Here is an 18684-nt window from a genome sequence, read left to right on the forward strand (position 1 = left end):
CCCCCACCCAGCAACCCACCTATAAAAACCAAAGAATAGAAACCCACCCCCCAACTACACTTATCCTACCTCCAACTATATAAAACCCAAACTAAAATATGACACAACTTTCAAAGGGAAGGGAAGTAACCAGGAGGTAGTCCATCACAGTCTGAGTTCATTTGTGTGACTTCTTGACCTTCTTTTTGATGTACTTGAGGAGTTTGTGGTCCTCTGCCTGTGCCTCCTCCAACCTGTCCAAATGCTGGAGTATCAGGGTGATGTCCTGACGTATGTTCAGTTCCAATTGTGATGGCCCAGCAGCTGGTGGTGGCAAAACTGGTGTGGGTGGTGACTGGTGCTGTGGATGTGGATGGGGTGGGTGCAGCTGGGAGCCCCTGCACTGAACATGATCTTGCTCCATCCTTTGCCTTGGGTGGGTGAGTGGGTCCCCCATGTGGAAATGCAAGCCATTTTCCAGATGCTTTCTCAGACTAGAAACAGCGTGCAATGCGGCGGTGACCTGCGGGCACCTACAGTATGTGACTTTAGCGGTCTGACATGCGGTTGAACTGATGCCTTTCGTCATTGGTCATGTTGGCAGCTGCAAAATGAGGACAAGCAACCATCAGTATCAGCATTGGGTGGAACATGTACAGATTTTTAACTTGTATTGCAGCAGCTGATTACACATACATTCCTAAACATATGCCTCATCTGCCTCTATATCCAACCATATATCACCAGTATCTTGTACATGTCAGTGGGATGACATCAATCCACTGGAATTCAAGAGGGGCCACAGCTGATAGGAACTAACAATGGACCACTCAACATCACTCTCATCTACACTTTGAGCACCAAGGGGGTGATTCTAACCCTGGCGGTCGGTGTTAAAGCGGCGGCCAACCCGCCAACAGGCTGGCGGTCAAAAAAATGGAATTCTGACCCTGGCGGGAACCGCCAACACAGACAGCCACTTTAACACTCCGACCGCCACGGCGGTACAAACAAACAGCGCGGCGGTCACCGCCAACAGACAGGCGGCAGACAATGTACCGCCCACACTATCACAACTCACCAATCCGCCACCTTTTCCGGGGCGGGAGCACCGCCGATAAAAACACGGCGGAAACAGACTACGAACAGGGAAAAACGCACACCACTACGCACTCCAGGAGGAAGGAGGACAGCATGGAACCCGAATTAAACATCCTACCTGCTCTCGTCTACCTTCTCATCTACCACGAGTACGAAGTCCGGCGCAGACGACAACGGTGAGTACTGCACCTACGACACACGGGAGGGGGAGGACGAAAGGTTACGGCCACACACATATGCGACCCCCCCCCAACTATGTACACACCAATGCAGAGCAACAAGTCACAGTGACACCACCCAAACACCCCTGAAAAATGCTATGACATAATCAAATTTGGAATAAATATTTATGTACCAAAAAGCTCCTGAAAATTATCGTACAACCATGAAAGATATTTACAAGAAAACAAATGATATACACATCAGTGTATAACTGAAGTAACAAGTCCTGCACATCCTACGAATTCATCATGTCCGTGGGCCAAAGTGTTGAGAAACAAGGGCAAAGCCCACACAGGAGACCTGAGTCCTTTGGAGAGAACACTGCAGGGGCATCAGATGTAAAAACTACAGGCACCTCAGGGGGAAGGGAAGGGGGGGCACCACAGCCACATGAGTCCACGACGCCAGATCCACGAGGAGCCACCATGCCCACTGTACCATCCTGGGGAGTGCAAAGCCACAGTCTCTCAATGTCTCTACAGTGGGTGGGCTGCCCACTGTACCATCCTGGGGAGTGCAAAGCCACAGTCTCTCAATGTCTCTACAGTGGGTGGGCTGCCCACTGTACCATCCTGGGGAGTGCCAAGCCACAGTTTCTCAATGTCTCTACAGTGGGTGGGCTGCCCACTGTACCATCCTGGGGAGTGCAAAGCCACAGTCTCTCAATGTCTCTACAGTGGGTGGGCTGCCCACTGTACCATCCTGGGGAGTGCCAAGCCACAGTCTCTCAATGTCTCTACAGTGGGTGGGCTGCCCACTGTACCATCCTGGGGAGTGCAAAGCCACAGTCTCTCAATGTCTCTACAGTGGGTGGGCTGCCCACTGTACCATCCTGGGGAGTGCAAAGCCACAGTCCATCAGGTGGATGACAGTCTCCACTGGTCAAGGAGGAGGCATGGTGGGCACAGTGAACCATAAACAGTGCTTGAGACGGCGGTGCCCAGCGGAGCGGTGCTTGAGACGGCGGTGCCCAGCGGAGCGGTGCTTGAGAAGAAGGGCCCAGCGGAGCGGTGCTTGAGACGGCGGTGCCCAGCGGAGCGGTGCTTGAGACGGCGGTGCCCAGCGGAGCGGTGCTTGAGATGAAGGGCCCAGCGGAGCGGTGCTTGAGACGGTGGTGCCCAGCGGAGCGGTGCTTGAGATGAAGGGCCCAGCGGAGCGGTGCTTGACACGGCGGTGCCCAGCGGAGCGGTGCTTGAGACGGCGGTGCCCAGCGGAGCGGTGCTTGAGACGGCGGTGCCCAGCGGAGCGGTGCTTGAGATGAAGGGCCCAGCGGAGCGGTGCTTGAGACGGCGGTGCCCAGCGGAGCGGTGCTTGAGAAAAAGGGTCCAGCGGAGCGGTGCTTGAGACGGCGGTGCCCAGCGGAGCGGTGCTTGAGACGGCGGTGCCCAGCGGAGCGGTGCTTGAGATGAAGGGCCCAGCGGAGCGGTGCTTGACACGGCAGTGCCCAGCGGAGCGGTGCTTGAGACGGCAGTGCCCAGCGGAGCGGTGCTTGAGATGAAGGGCCCAGCGGAGCGGTGCTTGAGACGGCGGTGCCCAGCGGAGCGGTGCTTGAGACGGCGGTGCCCAGCGGAGCGGTGCTTGAGATGAAGGGCCCAGCGGAGCGGTGCTTGAGACGGTGGTGCCCAGCGGAGCGGTGCTTGAGATGAAGGGCCCAGCGGAGCGGTGCTTGACACGGCGGTGCCCAGCGGAGCGGTGCTTGAGACGGCGGTGCCCAGCGGAGCGGTGCTTGAGACGGCGGTGCCCAGCGGAGTGGTGCTTGAGATGAAGGGCCCAGCGGAGCGGTGCTTGAGACGGCGGTGCCCAGCGGAGCGGTGCTTGAGAAGAAGGGTCCAGCGGAGCGGTGCTTGAGACGGCGGTGCCCAGCGGAGCGGTGCTTGAGACGGCGTTGCCCAGCGGAGCGGTGCTTGAGATGAAAGGCCCAGCGGAGCGGTGCTTGAGACGGCGGTGCCCAGCGGAGCGGTGCTTGAGATGAAGGGCCCAGCGGAGCGGTGCTTGAGATGAAGGGCCCAGCGGAGCGGTGCTTGACACGGCGGTGCCCAGCGGAGCGGTGCTTGAGATGAAGGGCCCAGCGGAGCGGTGCTTGAGACGGCGGTGCCCAGCGGAGCGGTGCTTGAGATGAAGGGCCCAGCGGAGCGGTGCTTGAGAAGAAGGGCCCAGCGGAGCGGGCCTTCAGATGGCGGGGCCCTCTTCAGCGGTGCCTATCTTCACGGCGGGGCCCTCTTCAGCGGTGCTCTTCTGCACGGCGGGCCCTGTTCAGCGGTGCCTATCTTCACGGCGGGGCCCTCTTCAGCGGTGCTCTTCTGCACGGCGGGCCCTCTTCAGCTGTGCCTATCTTCACGGCGGGGCCCTCTTCAGCGGTGCTCTTCTGCACCGCGGGCCCTCTTCAGCGGTGCCTATCTTCACGGCGGGGCCCTCTTCAGCGGTGCTCTTCTGCACGGCGGGCCCTCTTCAGCGGTGCCTATCTTCACGGCGGGGCCCTGTTCAGCGGTGCTCTTCTGCACCGCGGGCCCTGTTCAGCGGTACTCTTCTGCACTGCGGGCCCTTTCAGCGGTGCCTATCTTCACGGCGGGGCCCTCTTCAGCGGTGCTCTTCTGCACGGCGGGCCCTCTTCAGCGGTGCCTATCTTCACGGCGGGGCCCTGTTCAGCGGTGCTCTTCTGCACCGCGGGCCCTGTTCAGCGGTGCTCTTCTGCACCGCGGGCCCTCTTCAGCGGTGCCTATCTTCACGGCGGGGCCCTCTTCAGCGGTGCTCTTCTGCACGGCGGGCCCTCTTCAGCGGTGCCTATCTTCCCGGCGGGGCCCTGTTCAGCGGTGCTCTTCTGCACCGCAGGCCCTGTTCAGCGGTGCTCTTCTGCACCGCGGGCCCTCTTCAGCGGTGCCTATCTTCACGGCGGGGCCCTCTTCAGCGGTGCTCTTCTGCACCGCGGGCCCTGTTCAGCGGTGCCTATCTTCACGGCGGGGCCCTCTTCAGCGGTGCTCTTCTGCACCGCGGGCCCTGTTCAGCGGTGCCTATCTTCACGGCGGGGCCCTGTTCAGCGGTGCTCTTCTGCACCGCGGGCCCTGTTCAGCGGTGCTCTTCTGCACCGCGGGCCCTCTTCAGCGGTGCCTATCTTCACGGCGGGGCCCTGTTCAGCGGTGCTCTTCTGCACCGCGGGCCCTGTTCAGCGGTGCCTATCTTCACGGCGGGGCCCTCTTCAGCGGTGCTTTTCTGCACCGCGGGCCCTGTTCAACGGTGCTCATCCAGCAGGTCAAGGGAGCCAGACCTGGCCTGGACTCCCTGCTCAGTCGCCCTCGGACCGTGACGTTTCTGGACCCTTCGGGGACGGACTCCTGGCCTCTTTAGTGTCCTCTTTCCCAGCTGGGATGTGACATGTGGGGTCCACCTTCTCCGCGCTCCTGCTGCCCTTCCGCTCCTTTGATGAGGCTCTCGGGCCCTTGCCTCCCCTAGATGGTGTGGCTGGTGAAGTGGCCGCACATTGCTCCTTGGGGGCAGCCCTGTCAGTCCTCGCACGGCGGCCCTTGTTTTTGCGGGTCCTCTTGCCGGGGGGGGGGCTGGACGTGTCCTTGCTGCTGATCGATGTGTCACTGCTGGCAAAGGGTGGACTCCAGAACCCATGCACAACAGTGACACTCGAAGCTGGGCTGGTGGTGGCTGCGGTGCTCTTGGGACTCTTTGCAGATGGAGGGGGGAGCTCATCGGAGGGAAAGAGGTCAAGATTAGCCAGGAAAAGCTTTTTAGGTCCAAGGTAAAGGGTAGGAGAAGTGGTGATGGGAGTGGAGGAAGAGGATGTGGTTGTAGGAGAGTCAGGTGTGCTGTCATTGGGTGAAGATGCTGGTGCTATAGGCTGTCGTGAGGTGGATGTCTGTTGGGTGGGTGGCTGCCTGCGTTTGTGTGTCTTGGAAGAGGGGGTGACAGACACAGTGGGAGAGGACACAGGGGACGTGTAAATGGCAGTGGGGGTGGTGACTGCATGAGTGCGGACTGTACTGGAGGGTGAGGTGGTGATGGAAGCACTGGCTGATGTTGGGGTGCATGCAGGTGTGAGTGTAGACGTCACAGGGAGGGAGGAGGGAGACGAGGAGGAGGGGGACACAGAGGTGGTTGTGACTGCTGGAATGTCTGCATCTGTGTGTTGCTTGGGTGGGTGTTTGTGGGATCTGTGGTGCTTGTGTCTGGATGAGCTGCTCTTGGGTGTTGAGGTGTGTGCAGGCTGGTCTGATGGTGTGGATGGGATAGGCTGAGGAACAGGAGACAGAGACAGGCTGGAGGCAGTAAGAAGAGGGAGGCTGGAAACAGGGACAATGGCTGCCGTCAGTGCTGAGGACAGAGCAGTGAACGCTCGTTGATGGGCAGCCTCACCCGAATGAATGCCCTCCAGGTACGCATTGCTCTGTTGCACCTCCCTTTGCACACCCTGGATGGCATTCAAAAGGGTCGTCTGCCCAACAATGAGCGTCCTCACCAGGTCAATGAGCTCCGCACTGAGGGCAGCAGGGGCAACAGGGGCAGGGGCTGAGGTGCCTGGGGCGAAGGAGACGCACGCCTTCCTGGGCGAGCGGGCACGGAGCGTAGGCTGAGGGGCTGCTGGGAGGGCGGTGCTAGTGCGCTGGGTGGCGGCTGTACCTGTAGAGGCGGGTGGCCCGGATGTTGCCGCCACCGCTAGGGAGCTCCCATCCGAGGACGTGTCTGAGTCGCTGGTGTCACCACCGGTCCCCGTTGTGCTGCTCCCCTCGCCCTCCGGATCACTGGTGCCCTCGGTGTCTCTTCCTGGGCCCACCGGGGCCTTGTGTCCTGCAGCTCCCTCGTGCTCCGATGCCAAATCTCCTCCGCCTGATGATGCTAATGCACACATGCACAAGAAGATGAAGAGAAAGGGTCGGGGGAGAAAAAAGAAGACCAGGTTGAGTGCATGCAATGTCAACACCATTGGCGGAGAGGACAGACACAGGAGCCTCATGCACTAAGCCGCGCATTCGGGGTACACTACTCAGTACTACTGACTAGGACAACAGGCCAAGAGACGTCAAACGCGCACATGGGTGATGCTGGACCATCAATGGCTGTACTTGTCACCCTACAGAGGTGGGGGCCGGGGGCACAGGGCCATGCCTAAGGGAGAGGACTACACTACAGAAAGCGCCCTGGCCTAATGTCACCCACAGCCCTCCTCCCCCACCCAGACGCCACCACTGCGCAGAAAGATAGGAGAATGTGCTGATACTCACCCCCTTGTGTCTGCTGTGATGTCTTAAAGCGCCCATCCAATTCAGGGTAGGCCACCGCCAGGATCAGGGACATCAGGGGGGTCATGGTGCGACTGGCACCCCTCCTAGGTTGGGAGGCCATCCCCAGCAGTGTTTCTGCGGTCTTCCTTGTTCCGCGGCGGATGTCCTCCCACCTCTTGCGGCAGTGGGTGCCCCGTATGTTGTGGACCCCCAAGTTCAGGACTTCCTTGGCGATGCCAAATCTCGATCTTCTGATGGGCGCTGACCTATTTGACATGTACAGGGTGGAAAGGAGGAAATCATCAATAACCTGCATGTTAGATGTGATTGCCCCCCCCCACCAACTTTGCCATATGGCACATGCTCTCATCTGTCGTGCGTTGCACTCCTCATTCGCCCCCCACCCCACCAACTTACATCCACCCCAATCCACACAGGCATAGCCCATTCCATGTGCACCCGGTGTACTCACTTGTTGGTCTGGAGGACCGTAGAGTAGCGCATACTGGGGGAGGACCCCATCCACGAGCTTCTCCAACTCTTCAGACGTGAAGGCAGGGGCCCTTTCCCCAGTCGCAGCAGCCATTGTCACTTCCAGACCGAGGTCACAGCAGCACTTGCAGTATAGGTCCTCTCCTGTGTATGATCAGGTCTCGAGTGATCAATCAGCTAGGAAATGGCGGTCACGCCCGCGGCGGTGCGTACCGTGGCGGTGCGTACCGCGACTGCCGGCGCACATCGTCATTGGCTCCTGAAACCCATAGGGTTCAATGTTAACCAATGCGGCTTTGCGCCGCGGTCTTCGACCGCCTACCGCCACGGTGTACCCCGCCAGCGCATTGACCTCACATCCCATTGTCCCACTTCACAGGTCAGGCAGCCGCCATTTCAAGGGCCTACATGGCTTAATTTTGACTGCGACACACAGGCCTAGGCCTTGCATTGCCACACATACACGCCTTTCAACCCATTGCCATTCTTTAACTGTGCAAGCTGTCTGTACGTACCTGTGGTTTGCCTGACTCTGTGCTCCATGTTGTCCTTCCTAGGCACCGTCCGCTGGGACTTGCGAGGAGAAGGACGAATCCTCGCGTGTACCGACCGCTGGTGGACCTGTCGACAATGGAAGAACGCCATATAATACTTCGATACAGACTTGACCGTGCCACTATCCATGAACTGTGTGCCCAGCTGGAGCCAGCCCTGATGTCCCCCATCCGCCAACCCACAGGGATTCCCCCTCTGGTGCAGGTTTTGTCAGTCCTCCATTTTTTGGCAAGTGGGTCATTCCAGACAACAGTGGCCATGTCATCTGGAATGTCTCAGCCTATGTTTTCAAAGATTTTGAGCAGAGTGTTGTCTGCCCTGATGAAACTCATGCGGAGCTACATCATTTTCCCAGAGGAGGGTGACTTGCCTACAGTGAAGGGTGATTTCTATGCCCTTGGACATATCCCCAACATCATTGGTGCCATTGATGGGACCCATGTGGCTTTGGTACCCCCAAAAGACGATGAGCAGGTGTACAGAAACAGAAAAAGTTATCATTCGATGAATGTCCAGGTGGTCTGTTTGGCTGACCAGTACATCTCCCATGTAAATGCCAAGTTCCCAGGGTCAGTGCATGACGCGTATGTTATGCGAAATAGCAGCATCCCCTATGTGATGGAGCAGCTACAGAGACAACGTGTGTGGCTAATAGGTGACTCTGGTTACCCCAACCTGCCTTGGCTACTGACCCCAGTGAGGAATCCCCGGACCAGGGCAGAGGAACGGTACAGTGAGGCCCATGGGCGAACTAGGAGGATCATCGAAAGGACCTTTGGCCTCCTGAAGGCCAGGTTTAGGTGCCTGCATATGACAGGGGGATCCCTGATGTACTCACCAAAGAAGGTGTGCCATATCATCGTGGCCTGCTGTATGCTTCCCAATCTGGCATTGCGACGTCAGGTTCCTTTCCTGCAGGAGGATGGTGCAGATGGTGGTGTTGAAGCAGCTGTGGAGCCTGCGGAGAGTGAAGAGGAGGAAGACTCAGAGGACGACACAGACAACAGGGACAGAGTAATAGAACAGTATTTCCAGTAGCACACAGGTAATAATCACCCATGCCATTTTACATTTCCTGAAAGCCTCCTGCATCTCAACTTTGTCGATTTCCCCCCAGAACTATAAACATGATGTTTGATTTTCCCTTTACTTTTCTGTGCTGTATGAGCCACTGCGTGACCTCGGCTTGGTTGGCCCATGGATTAATGCTAAGTTACCTCGGTATGTGTAATTCACAATGTTAAAAATACGTAACTGATATGTAATGTGTCATACATTTGTAAATAAGACAGGCTGAGTCCTGATTGATTTCAGTGCAATGTGTGATTTATTATTAGTGCATAGATATTGGTACATGATAGTGAAACAGTGATGGGTGGGGGTGGAGTAATGTCCATGGCAGAGTCCAGTTCTCAGTCTCACAGGTGCATTGTCCATATGCCTGTGGCAGGATGGAGCAGGGGCAGTTCAAGGTTTGACAGGGTGGCAATGTTGAACAGTGGGAGGACTTCAGGGGGTATGTGATGCTGGCAGGGGTCTTGACATCCTACTCTGTCGTTTTTTTTGATCTCAGGTTCCTTTTGCGGGGTGGTTGTTGTTCAGCAGGAGGTGGGGTTCTGGTGGGCTGTCGTTGTGGTGGGGCCTCCTGTCCACTAGCGCCGGCGGAGGTGGTAGGCTGTTCCTGTTCCTGGCTAGTGACAGGGGCCCTGTGTGATGCCACATGGTCCCGAAACGTGTCCTCTATACGGTTCAGGGCCTGGACTATGCTCCCCATAGCGGTTGAGATGTTGGTGAGTTGGTCGCTGAACCCCATGTAGCGTTGCTCCTGCTGTGCCTGGATCTCCTGGAACCTGGCCAGTACCGTCGCCATCGTCTCTTGTGAGTGGTGGTAGGCTGCCATGATGGTGGTGAGGGCCTCTTGGAGAGTGGGTTCCCTGGGCCTCTCCTCCCCCCCCTGTCGAACAGCAGCCCTCCGAGTTGCCCTGTTTCCCTGGGCCTCTGTCCCCTGGACGGTGTGCCCACTCCCACTGCCCCCAGGTCCCTGTTGTTGTTGGGTTGGTGGGTTACCCTGGGGGCCCTGCAGTGGTAGACACACCGCTGCTTGACCTGTCCTAGAGACAGAGGCATGGGCCCGCTGGGTGGGAGCTGTGCTGTTGTTCCCAGAGGGGGTTGGGTCTGCAGTGGCCTGTGTCTGGGTGAGGGGAACCGACTGCCCAGAGGTCCCCGATGGTCCGGGCTGGTCATCAGGGTCCAGGTCGACAGAGCTGCTGTCATCACTAGGGGCCTGTTCCGGGGGTGGGATGGACATTTCTGGTCCCTCCTGACCGGTGTGTTGTCGTTCGGGTCCTGCATGGGGTAAGAGGGTATGGTTATTGTTTCTGTGTGTGCATTAGCTTGCGTTTTATGGGTGCCCTTGTCCCCCAGTGCTGGCATTCCCTTGGGGGAGGTGTTGTGAGGGTGTTTTGTGGGGGGGGGGATGGGTATGTGCAGTGGTCATGCTTAGGTGATGGGTGTCCATAGTTTGGGGATGGCATGCAGGGGTTGGTGTTGGGTGGGTTGTGCTGGAGAGACATTCTCAGGGAGGATGTGTGCTGGGGGGTTGGGGGTGAGGGTGGGGGTTAGCATGCTGGGGGGGGGTGAAGTGGTTGGCCTAGTACTTACCAGAGTCCATTCCTCCGTGTACTCCAGCGAGGCCATCAGGATGCAGGATGTTGAGTACCTCTTGCTCCCATGCTGTGAATTCGGGTGGAGTGGGTGGGGGTCCCCCGCCAGTCTTCTGCACTGCAATGTTGTGTCGCGAGACCATCGATCGCACCTTCCCCCGTAGGTCGTTCCATCGTTTGCGGATGTCGTCCCTATTTCTGGGATGCTGTCCCACCGCGTTGACCCTGTCCACGATCCGCTGCCAGAGCTCCGCCTTCCTTGCTATGGTGGTGTGCTGAACCTGTGAGCCGAAGAGCTGGGGTTCCACTCTTATGATTTCCTCCACCATGACCCGGAGTTCTTGGTTCGAAAAGCGTGGGTGCCTTTGTGGTGCCATGGGGTGGTGTGTATGAGGTGTGGGGTGGTGTATGTGATGATGTGTGTGTTGGTGTGTGGTGCTTTGTGCTTCTATGTGGTGTGTGTGATGTTGTGGTGTGCCTCTGTGTGTCTGGCTATCTATTCTCTGATGTGTCTCTCTCTCCTTCGTCTCTGGTTTTTGTTGGTAGGGGTTTGTGGGTGATGTGGGTGTGTGTTTTATATGGTATTGGATGTGTGGGAGTGGTGTGTGTATGTGTTTCAGGTGTGTGCCTTTCAAATTGTCCAATGTGGTAGGGGTTTGTAAAGGTGTGTGTATTTTGACCGCGGCGGTGTGTACCGCCAATGGAATACCGTGGTTGAATGACCGCTGCGTGGATTTGAGGGTCATAATGGGATGGGCGTATTTCTGTTGGCGTGGCGGTGGAGGTTTGGTCTTCTCCAGTTTACCGCTGGCCGCTGATGTGGCGGACTGCAGTGGAGGGTGGATTTTTGGAGGTTTTGCAGTTGTGGGTCAGAATGTCCGTGGCGGCTGACCGCGGCCGCGGCGGTATTGTGGCGGCCTTCTGACCGGCGGTAAGCGGCTTTTACCGCCGAGGTCAGAATGACCCCCCAAGTGTCTCAACAAGTATGGATTTCCTGTCTCCTTGAGCTGAAGGGGCGTTGGGTATGCAATCCATCAGCTCAACACCCCTGGTGATGCCCCAAGGGCTGAGCACCCATGATGGAGTGTAGGAGTGGACCAATTGTTAGAGGGGCTGCCAACTACAAATCTGGTGTTCTATGTTGTAGTACATCTACATTCATGTGTCCAAGTGTAAAACCTGGCCTGAGCCTACATAACTGGTGTCCAGCTGCATTTGGCCACATATACAACTAATGCTACCTTGAAATGAGAAAGGTTGGGCAAACCCTGAACTGTACAATCACTGTTGTCAAAATTTTACAGCACTGTAGCCCCCTACCCTGTGCCATTTAGTGCTATGTGTGTTCAATTGCACGCAGATTGTGGCTATGTGGATGCCCTGAAGGCCACAGCAATTGTGTCACAGCTTAGTGCGCTGCAACTGTATCCGGGAGCATCTCACATCCTCAGCAGATACATGTCAGATATCCTCACAGCACCAGGTACACACACAGCATTGCCTTCATATGCATCTGTGATGTGACCTACATCAGTCACAATTTACATGGCGGCTGCACCATATTGGTTACACTGCTGACATCTGGTGTTAGGAGATTAATAGACTTTGACCTGAAACATCTTGAGTGGAGTTGTCCACACATTGTGTACACTGATTACTGCAATTCAGGACAGGACATTATGGCTCCTTGCTTTACCACTATTTTATCATCTCTGGAGGGTACTGTGGCACCTCTGGGGTGTGTATGTCTCCCACAAAATCCCCTAGAGAGTAATGCAGTTAGAACCCAACATCTGTGCCATCTTGTCATCAAGTGTGAGCTATGTGTGGCACACATTGGGATTATTGTGCTGTGACAAGGTTGTGAACAACAGGCATGCTATGTACATATACAGCTGGTCTGTGACCTATGATGGCAGACATCTATAAATATGTGGTCAGCCATTAATAACCCTTTAACACACAGTTCCATGCCAGCACATGTTGCCCTTAGAACTACATGCAAGCCAATGTCATTGCACAACCCTACAACATACATGATGGGAATGTGACGGACCACCATTCCGACGGACAATTGGCAGCGCAGCACTCGGACGAATTCACAACAAAGGGATGTGCCGTATTGAATAGGAGAGGGCACATCACTGTATTGTCACTTACACCGACAATGATCTTGCTTCCAGTACTCGAACCAGCCACCCTTACCCCATGGTGCTTAGCTTGCTGCTTTGAGGGGGAGATAGTCATAATGCATGGAGGGACACTTTCCTCCACAAACAAAATCTACAAAGGAACTTTACACTTTGATGTGCAGCAGCCATTGAAAGAGCAAAGTATGGAAGGAACAGCAACATATATATTAGCCTGTTGTGGCCTGCTAAAGCCACACCTTGGTGTGTTTGCAGGATTTGCTAGAGCCTCTAGTGTAAGGAAATGTGTAGGTCTGGGACACCCTCTAATTGGTATGGCTGTTGCTATGGCACAGACACTACAACACCCATTTCATTCTCCTTCCACGCAAACTACTGCATGTGAAGGGGCTAAATTGACAAGTTGATGTGAAGCCACAAAATGTGAACTAAGCCCACCATGTATACACGGTGCAGGGCTTAGCATCCCCGGAGCCTCTCAACTATAAAGACTCCAGTGGTGCGTGGTCCTCTTTCACATGCCCCATGATGTCATCATACATCCTCTCATGATTTCTTATAACTGGTCCAGAAAACTGCATCACTCATTGCATTCCACTCTTCTGTCTTACTCACCTGGAGTAGATGACAGGAGCCACAATATGGCACTTACTGGATGCATCAGGGTCTTCAAATCTCGCCACCTCACTGATGGTGTAAGGGGCAGGTCCACCTGTAAGACATGAATGTAGAACATTGCTTAGTGTACATCCTAGTTAATGCAAATTGACAACATAGTTCAGTGTATTAGTCTGACTGTGATACACAATGCACAGATTAAATGGAACTGCCAGTGGTCTGGCCTCAGTGCATGGTCAGGCATCCTAACATGGCCTTGCAAAATAACACCCAGAGGCTTATAGGACTACAGTATTACAGCACCTATTGTATTAGGCCCTTGTGGGCCTTAGTGCACCCCTTACTCACATCCATGTGTGTGCGTTGTCATTATAAAGTCACAGCATGCTTGTAGTGTGGGCCAACATCACGTTTACATGTTAAGGCCAATGATGCACTCAGCAGGAGATGCTACAGATCAAGGAATCTCCTGCTGAGTACATTCCACCGGCATGCAAGGGCTGGCTGAATGGGTGTGTCAGGTGCCCCCTGGAGGCCCCTGCACTGGCCATGCACTTGACATGGGAACTGTCGGGTCCCACATGGACAGACCTGTAGCACTTTCCAATGCATAAATTACATGCAGTAATAACCGCGACTAGTGCTGCGTCACCCACCACAATGCCACATTGCAGCTGATCACTTACAAACCGGCTACAATGTTTTGGCCCTCTTACTAGCTGGACTGGTATTCAGAAAATTATGTTTCCACCGACAGGCCCAGCAGTGAGCTCTCAATTGGGCCAGCAGAGTTTAGACCACTTTAACAATCGGCCTGTGCTGGACAACAAACTCATGATGAGTGTCTAGGTGTCCAAGGGTGTATATCATATATTAGAATGATGATCACATTTGGTACTGTCTATGTCCTATCTTCTTAGTAATTTGATTTTCAACCTGACTTTCTACACATGTACAGTGCAGACGCTAAGAGGGGGCCCTGCTATATTCCTGAGAAGGTCACTTAGTACAGTGCATGTATGGCCAGTCATGTCCTCCATACTCCTACAGGGGTCTACTATATCATCCATGTACATTCAAGTGTAGCAGTGAATCTGCGCCATGGTGTACTATTGTTAGTCTACAGTACAGGCATGATGGTTTTATGGGGTGTCAGTTGAGTAGTTGTGGCACCATTTCTCATGATTCTGCCCCATTGTCTATAATGGTAGGTACATTAGTCTTCCGATGTGTGCAATACAATGCGTTTGACAGAGGTATATGCAGCCTACGGGTATGTTAGGCATGTGTAGATGTGATGTAGCTGTGGTTGACAACATTTGGGTGTCATTTGATGTGGATTGAACCTGGAGTCTTGCACACCATGAATAAGGTGTGGATGTGCCTAGGTGTGACTGTCTTTAAATGCTCATGTCATAGGCCATTGGCAGGGTGAAGCTATTGATGGTTTGGTCTCATGTGTGTGAAGTATACATAGTAGTCAACCAGTGGACACTTGTAGTGGTTTGTGGTCTTATTCTGTTTGCAAAGCGAAAATAGCCCTTCCTGTCCTTCACGTGGTGTGGCTGTTAGTTTGTGGCTGTGTCAGGTACATGTGGGTGTCTGCATTTGTAATGTCCAATTATTGTGGTGTACTGCGGCATGTTGCATATGCGTTGTTGTCAGTACTTCTGTGGTCCCATGCCTATGTGTCTTTGTTGTGGTGTATATGTTGTTTGTCCTACAGGGTTGGTGTGTTCTGTGTGTTTTGATTGGTTAGTTGACTTACCGATAAGTAGGCCATTGCCATATTGTCCATCTTTGAACCGCTCGTGGATGGTGGAGTGCCGAAATATGTAAGCATTATGGATGCTGCTGGGGTACTTGGCTGAGATGTTGGTGTAGAGTCCACGGTGGTCCACAATGGCCTGCACATTTATCAAATATGTGTGCTTGTGCTTCCTGTATAGATGTTGCATAGCTGCAGGTGGCACCAATCGCACATGGGTGCAATCCATTGCAGCCAGCACATGCGGAAACCCAGCAATCAGACAGAATCCTTGCGTGTTCTCCTGCTGCAGTTGCTGGGTGTTTGGGCAGCAGATGTGGTGGGGTATAAGGCAGATGATGGCATCTAGGACCTTAGGCAGGTAAACAGATATTGATGGCTGGGAGACACCAGCCACTAGTGCCCCTGCTGTCTGAAAGGATCTAGAAGCTAGCATATACAGAACAGTGAGGAGCTTTGTGATAGGTGGAATGTTGTAGGGAGTTTGCAGCCTTGCTGTAATGTCTGGTGCAATCTGCTCCAGCAGGCGTAGAACGGACTCCCTGTTGAGACGGTAAGTCCTGATGATGTTATGCTCCCTGAGGCCAAAGAGGGTTGTCCTCGCTGAAATATCCTCTCCTGCCTCCTGTGTTGCCTTTGTGGGTGCCGTTGTGGCATTTGGGGTTGATGTTGTGGATGTGGAGGGAGCGGCTGTTGTTGTGGACATTTATGGCATGTGTCTAGCTGGAGCAGTTCGACATTCATGTTATCCTGGAGGTAGCAAATGTTCCTTATGTTTTCCTTATATAGTGGTGTATGTGCTTCATTTTAACGCCTGGTCAGACCAAGGCAATAAAATTTTACACAAAACGGGGTTAACGTAATTTTTGGGGTCTGCCTCCCACCAGTGTGGCATTTTTGCATGGGGGGGTTAAATATGACACTAGGGGCTTAGAGTCATTTTTTGGATGGGAAAGCAATCTTGCATCTTATTAACGCAAGGTGGTTTCACACATCTGAAAAAGGAAGTTAACTCCTATATTTTTATGCTAGACCGGTCTAGCTTCAAAATGTAAATATAGAGTTAAGTTTGTGCTGAATTTATTTAAAAGAAAATTACGCAAATTCAGCGCAAACAGAGTATACATATGCCCCTAAGTGTTTTGCACACTTCTGTCATGACGATATATGTGGGCTACATTTTGGTGATGTGTGTGCTACATTTTGGCTCTTTTTTCTCTAGTTGCCATCTTGGGAGACTTATCTATTATGAAGCTACCTAATTTCCTTATTTACTGCAATATCTTCAGTATAAAATGTTTTTTGTTTTCCACTTCGATTCTATTTATATGGTTTTCAGATGGGCCGCATTTTTTGAAATAATCTGAATTTTAGCATTCTAGTTGCTCGTTAGAACACTGTAGCCTGCTGATCACAAGGTTTCAGTTTACAAGTCAGAATACTTTAACCCGTTAGGTGCGGGCCACGACCAGTGGGCGACACCAGGGAGGGGGTTCGAAAATCCTCGGGTGTGTCGTACCCGAGGATTTATTTTTTTAAACCCCTGGGAGACACGGAAGCTCCCCCCACCCGCCCCTTTGTGACGTCAGCGCACTCTCCTCTTTCATACAAGGCCTTCCTGAACGAGTTTCCTTGTCCATCCCAGCACAGCTGCGATCGTGGTCCAGGAAATGCCACTAGACACCAGGGATTTCACTTGGGACGGTCAGCCCCCCACGGAAAACAAGCCGCCCCCCCTGGGGCCATATTTTTTTATTTCAAGGTTGGTGCCCGATCGCACCACCCATAGGGGCTAATTTAAAAAAAAAAATAATAATTGACCGGGTGTCGCCGGTGGGCAGGGACACCCCCTGTGGGGGCAATACATTTTTTTAGTAGTTGTAGGGTTTCCCTTGGGGGCATATATATATATAGATCTATCTATAGATATATCCATGTAGATAGATATATCTATAGCTATATATATATGTATATATATATAAATATCTATATATATATGTATATATAGATATATATATATATATATGTATATATATATATATATATCTATATATAGATATATATATATATATATATCCTCAAACAAAAATGGTCTGAAAGTTGCTGGGCGGCGCACTCCACTGCCGGTGCCAGTGACGGAGAGGACCAGTCTCAAAGAATACAAATCACCAGAAGTATTCACTGCACTCCACGAAGTTTCAATAGTGCATATTTATTCCAAAATAACAACATTTTCCAATGCGTTTCAACTCCCTAAGGAGTCTTGTTCATATATATATATATATATATATATATAGATCACTTTTGTCAGTGCATGTGTGGTTTCCCTGGGGGCTGCGATTGTCCCCTAGGAAAACCAGAGCCACATTTAAAAGTGATCTATATATATATATCTTATATATATACAGTATATATATATTTATATATATATATGATATATATATATATATATATATATATATATATATATATATATATATATATATATCATATATATGTATATATATATATATATATATATATATATATATTTGCCACCAGTTGTCTTGCAGTTACAGCTTGCGTCTACAAAGCAGTGCACATACTTCAACTGATGCATTTCAACTGTAGCTTTTAGGCAGCAATAAAAAAGTCAAGTAAGTCTTGTGATTATGTTTCTGCTACAAAAGGATCAGACTTTTGTCTAGTGGCAGATTTAGTGCCATAAAGAAGCGCAGAAGGTTTATATGCCTACTGAAAAGAGCAAATCTGTATTTTAGGTAAATAGCCTAGTACATTAGGAACGTCAGCCACTACCTGCGCTCTAATAAAAATGAAATGTATGTGCGGGGTGGGGGCTGGCTATGGAGAGCTGAAGAGCATGTTTGCTGGGTGGTAATGAGGGACTCCGAGGAGGAGGACATGGGAGTGGAAGCACCAATAATGATTGTTGGACTGGGCGCAGGAGGTGCTAAAGACTGTGACAAATGGTATGTGACAAGGTGTTTGAGTGTCTTGAAAGACCGTGCTGATTGAGGGAAGAAGTGCAGGTAAGGTGGCCTCTATTGTTGCACGTATCACACACACATACACCAGCAATTTTGTGACTGTCTATGTAGGCTAGTGTTTTAGACCAACAGTTTAGCAAATAGCAGCGATGGCATCTTGATGGATGACTGCTGCTGACGTCACTCGGGTTAGAGAGGACAGCTCTGACATAGGATCAGAGACTGAGACAGCAGATACTGAGACAGCATCTGAGGGATAGGACAATGGCGCAGACTCTGGGAGTGATTTTTCAGTTGGAGGAGTCCCATTGGATAACTCCTTCCAGTAAATTATGAGGGAGGTAATGAGGGCAGTATTGCCGTCCCTTTGCAAGCACAGTCTGTGCAACAGGGCAATAGTAAGTTAGCCCAACCCAGAGAGCAGGTGAATGCGGGGGCAAGCACAGAGAGAGTGCCCTCTTGGGAGCTCCCCAATTTAGTTCAGCCCCAAATTCCACTGCCCAAATTGTATTGTGGAGACATAAAAATGATCTATCACAAAACAAACTGGTTTTGTAAGGCAGGCACCTGTGTTTTTGGTCCTGGGTTTGGCGGCTATATAGGGAAACATACTAAACCCAAACATTTCTGGAAACTAGACATCCGGGGGAGTCCACAGAGGTGTGACTTGTGTGCATTCCCCAAAGTTTTGTTACCCATAATACCCTGCAAAGCTGAAATGTTGAATAAAAACTCTATTTTTCTTGCATTTCTGTCACACAAACTACTGGAATATGCTGCGATCCACAAAATTCCTACCACCCAGTGATTCTTCACCTGTTCTGATAAAAACACTACCGCACTTGAGTGCCTATACCTAGTGCCTGCGTAAGGAATGGATCACCCCAGGGTCAACAGTTGACTCATGTAAGTACCAACAGTGAC

General features: G+C 52.4%; 1 protein-coding gene across 1 annotated transcript; it reads right to left on the reverse strand.

Annotated features, from left to right (window-relative positions):
* Positions 1 to 527: 527 nt before the first annotated feature.
* On the reverse strand, positions 528 to 15479 carry LOC138259781 (putative nuclease HARBI1). Its single transcript, XM_069207666.1, has 3 exons — positions 14774 to 15479; positions 13040 to 13099; positions 528 to 583 (listed from the first exon to the last, which is right to left on the reverse strand). Exons 1-3 carry the CDS (start codon positions 15477 to 15479, stop codon positions 528 to 530), a joined length of 822 nt encoding a protein of 273 aa, XP_069063767.1.
* Positions 15480 to 18684: the final 3205 nt, after the last annotated feature.

The sequence above is a fragment of the Pleurodeles waltl genome, chromosome 9 (genome assembly GCF_031143425.1).
Source record: "Pleurodeles waltl isolate 20211129_DDA chromosome 9, aPleWal1.hap1.20221129, whole genome shotgun sequence".
In the NCBI taxonomy this organism is placed as follows: Eukaryota; Metazoa; Chordata; class Amphibia; order Caudata; family Salamandridae; genus Pleurodeles; species Pleurodeles waltl.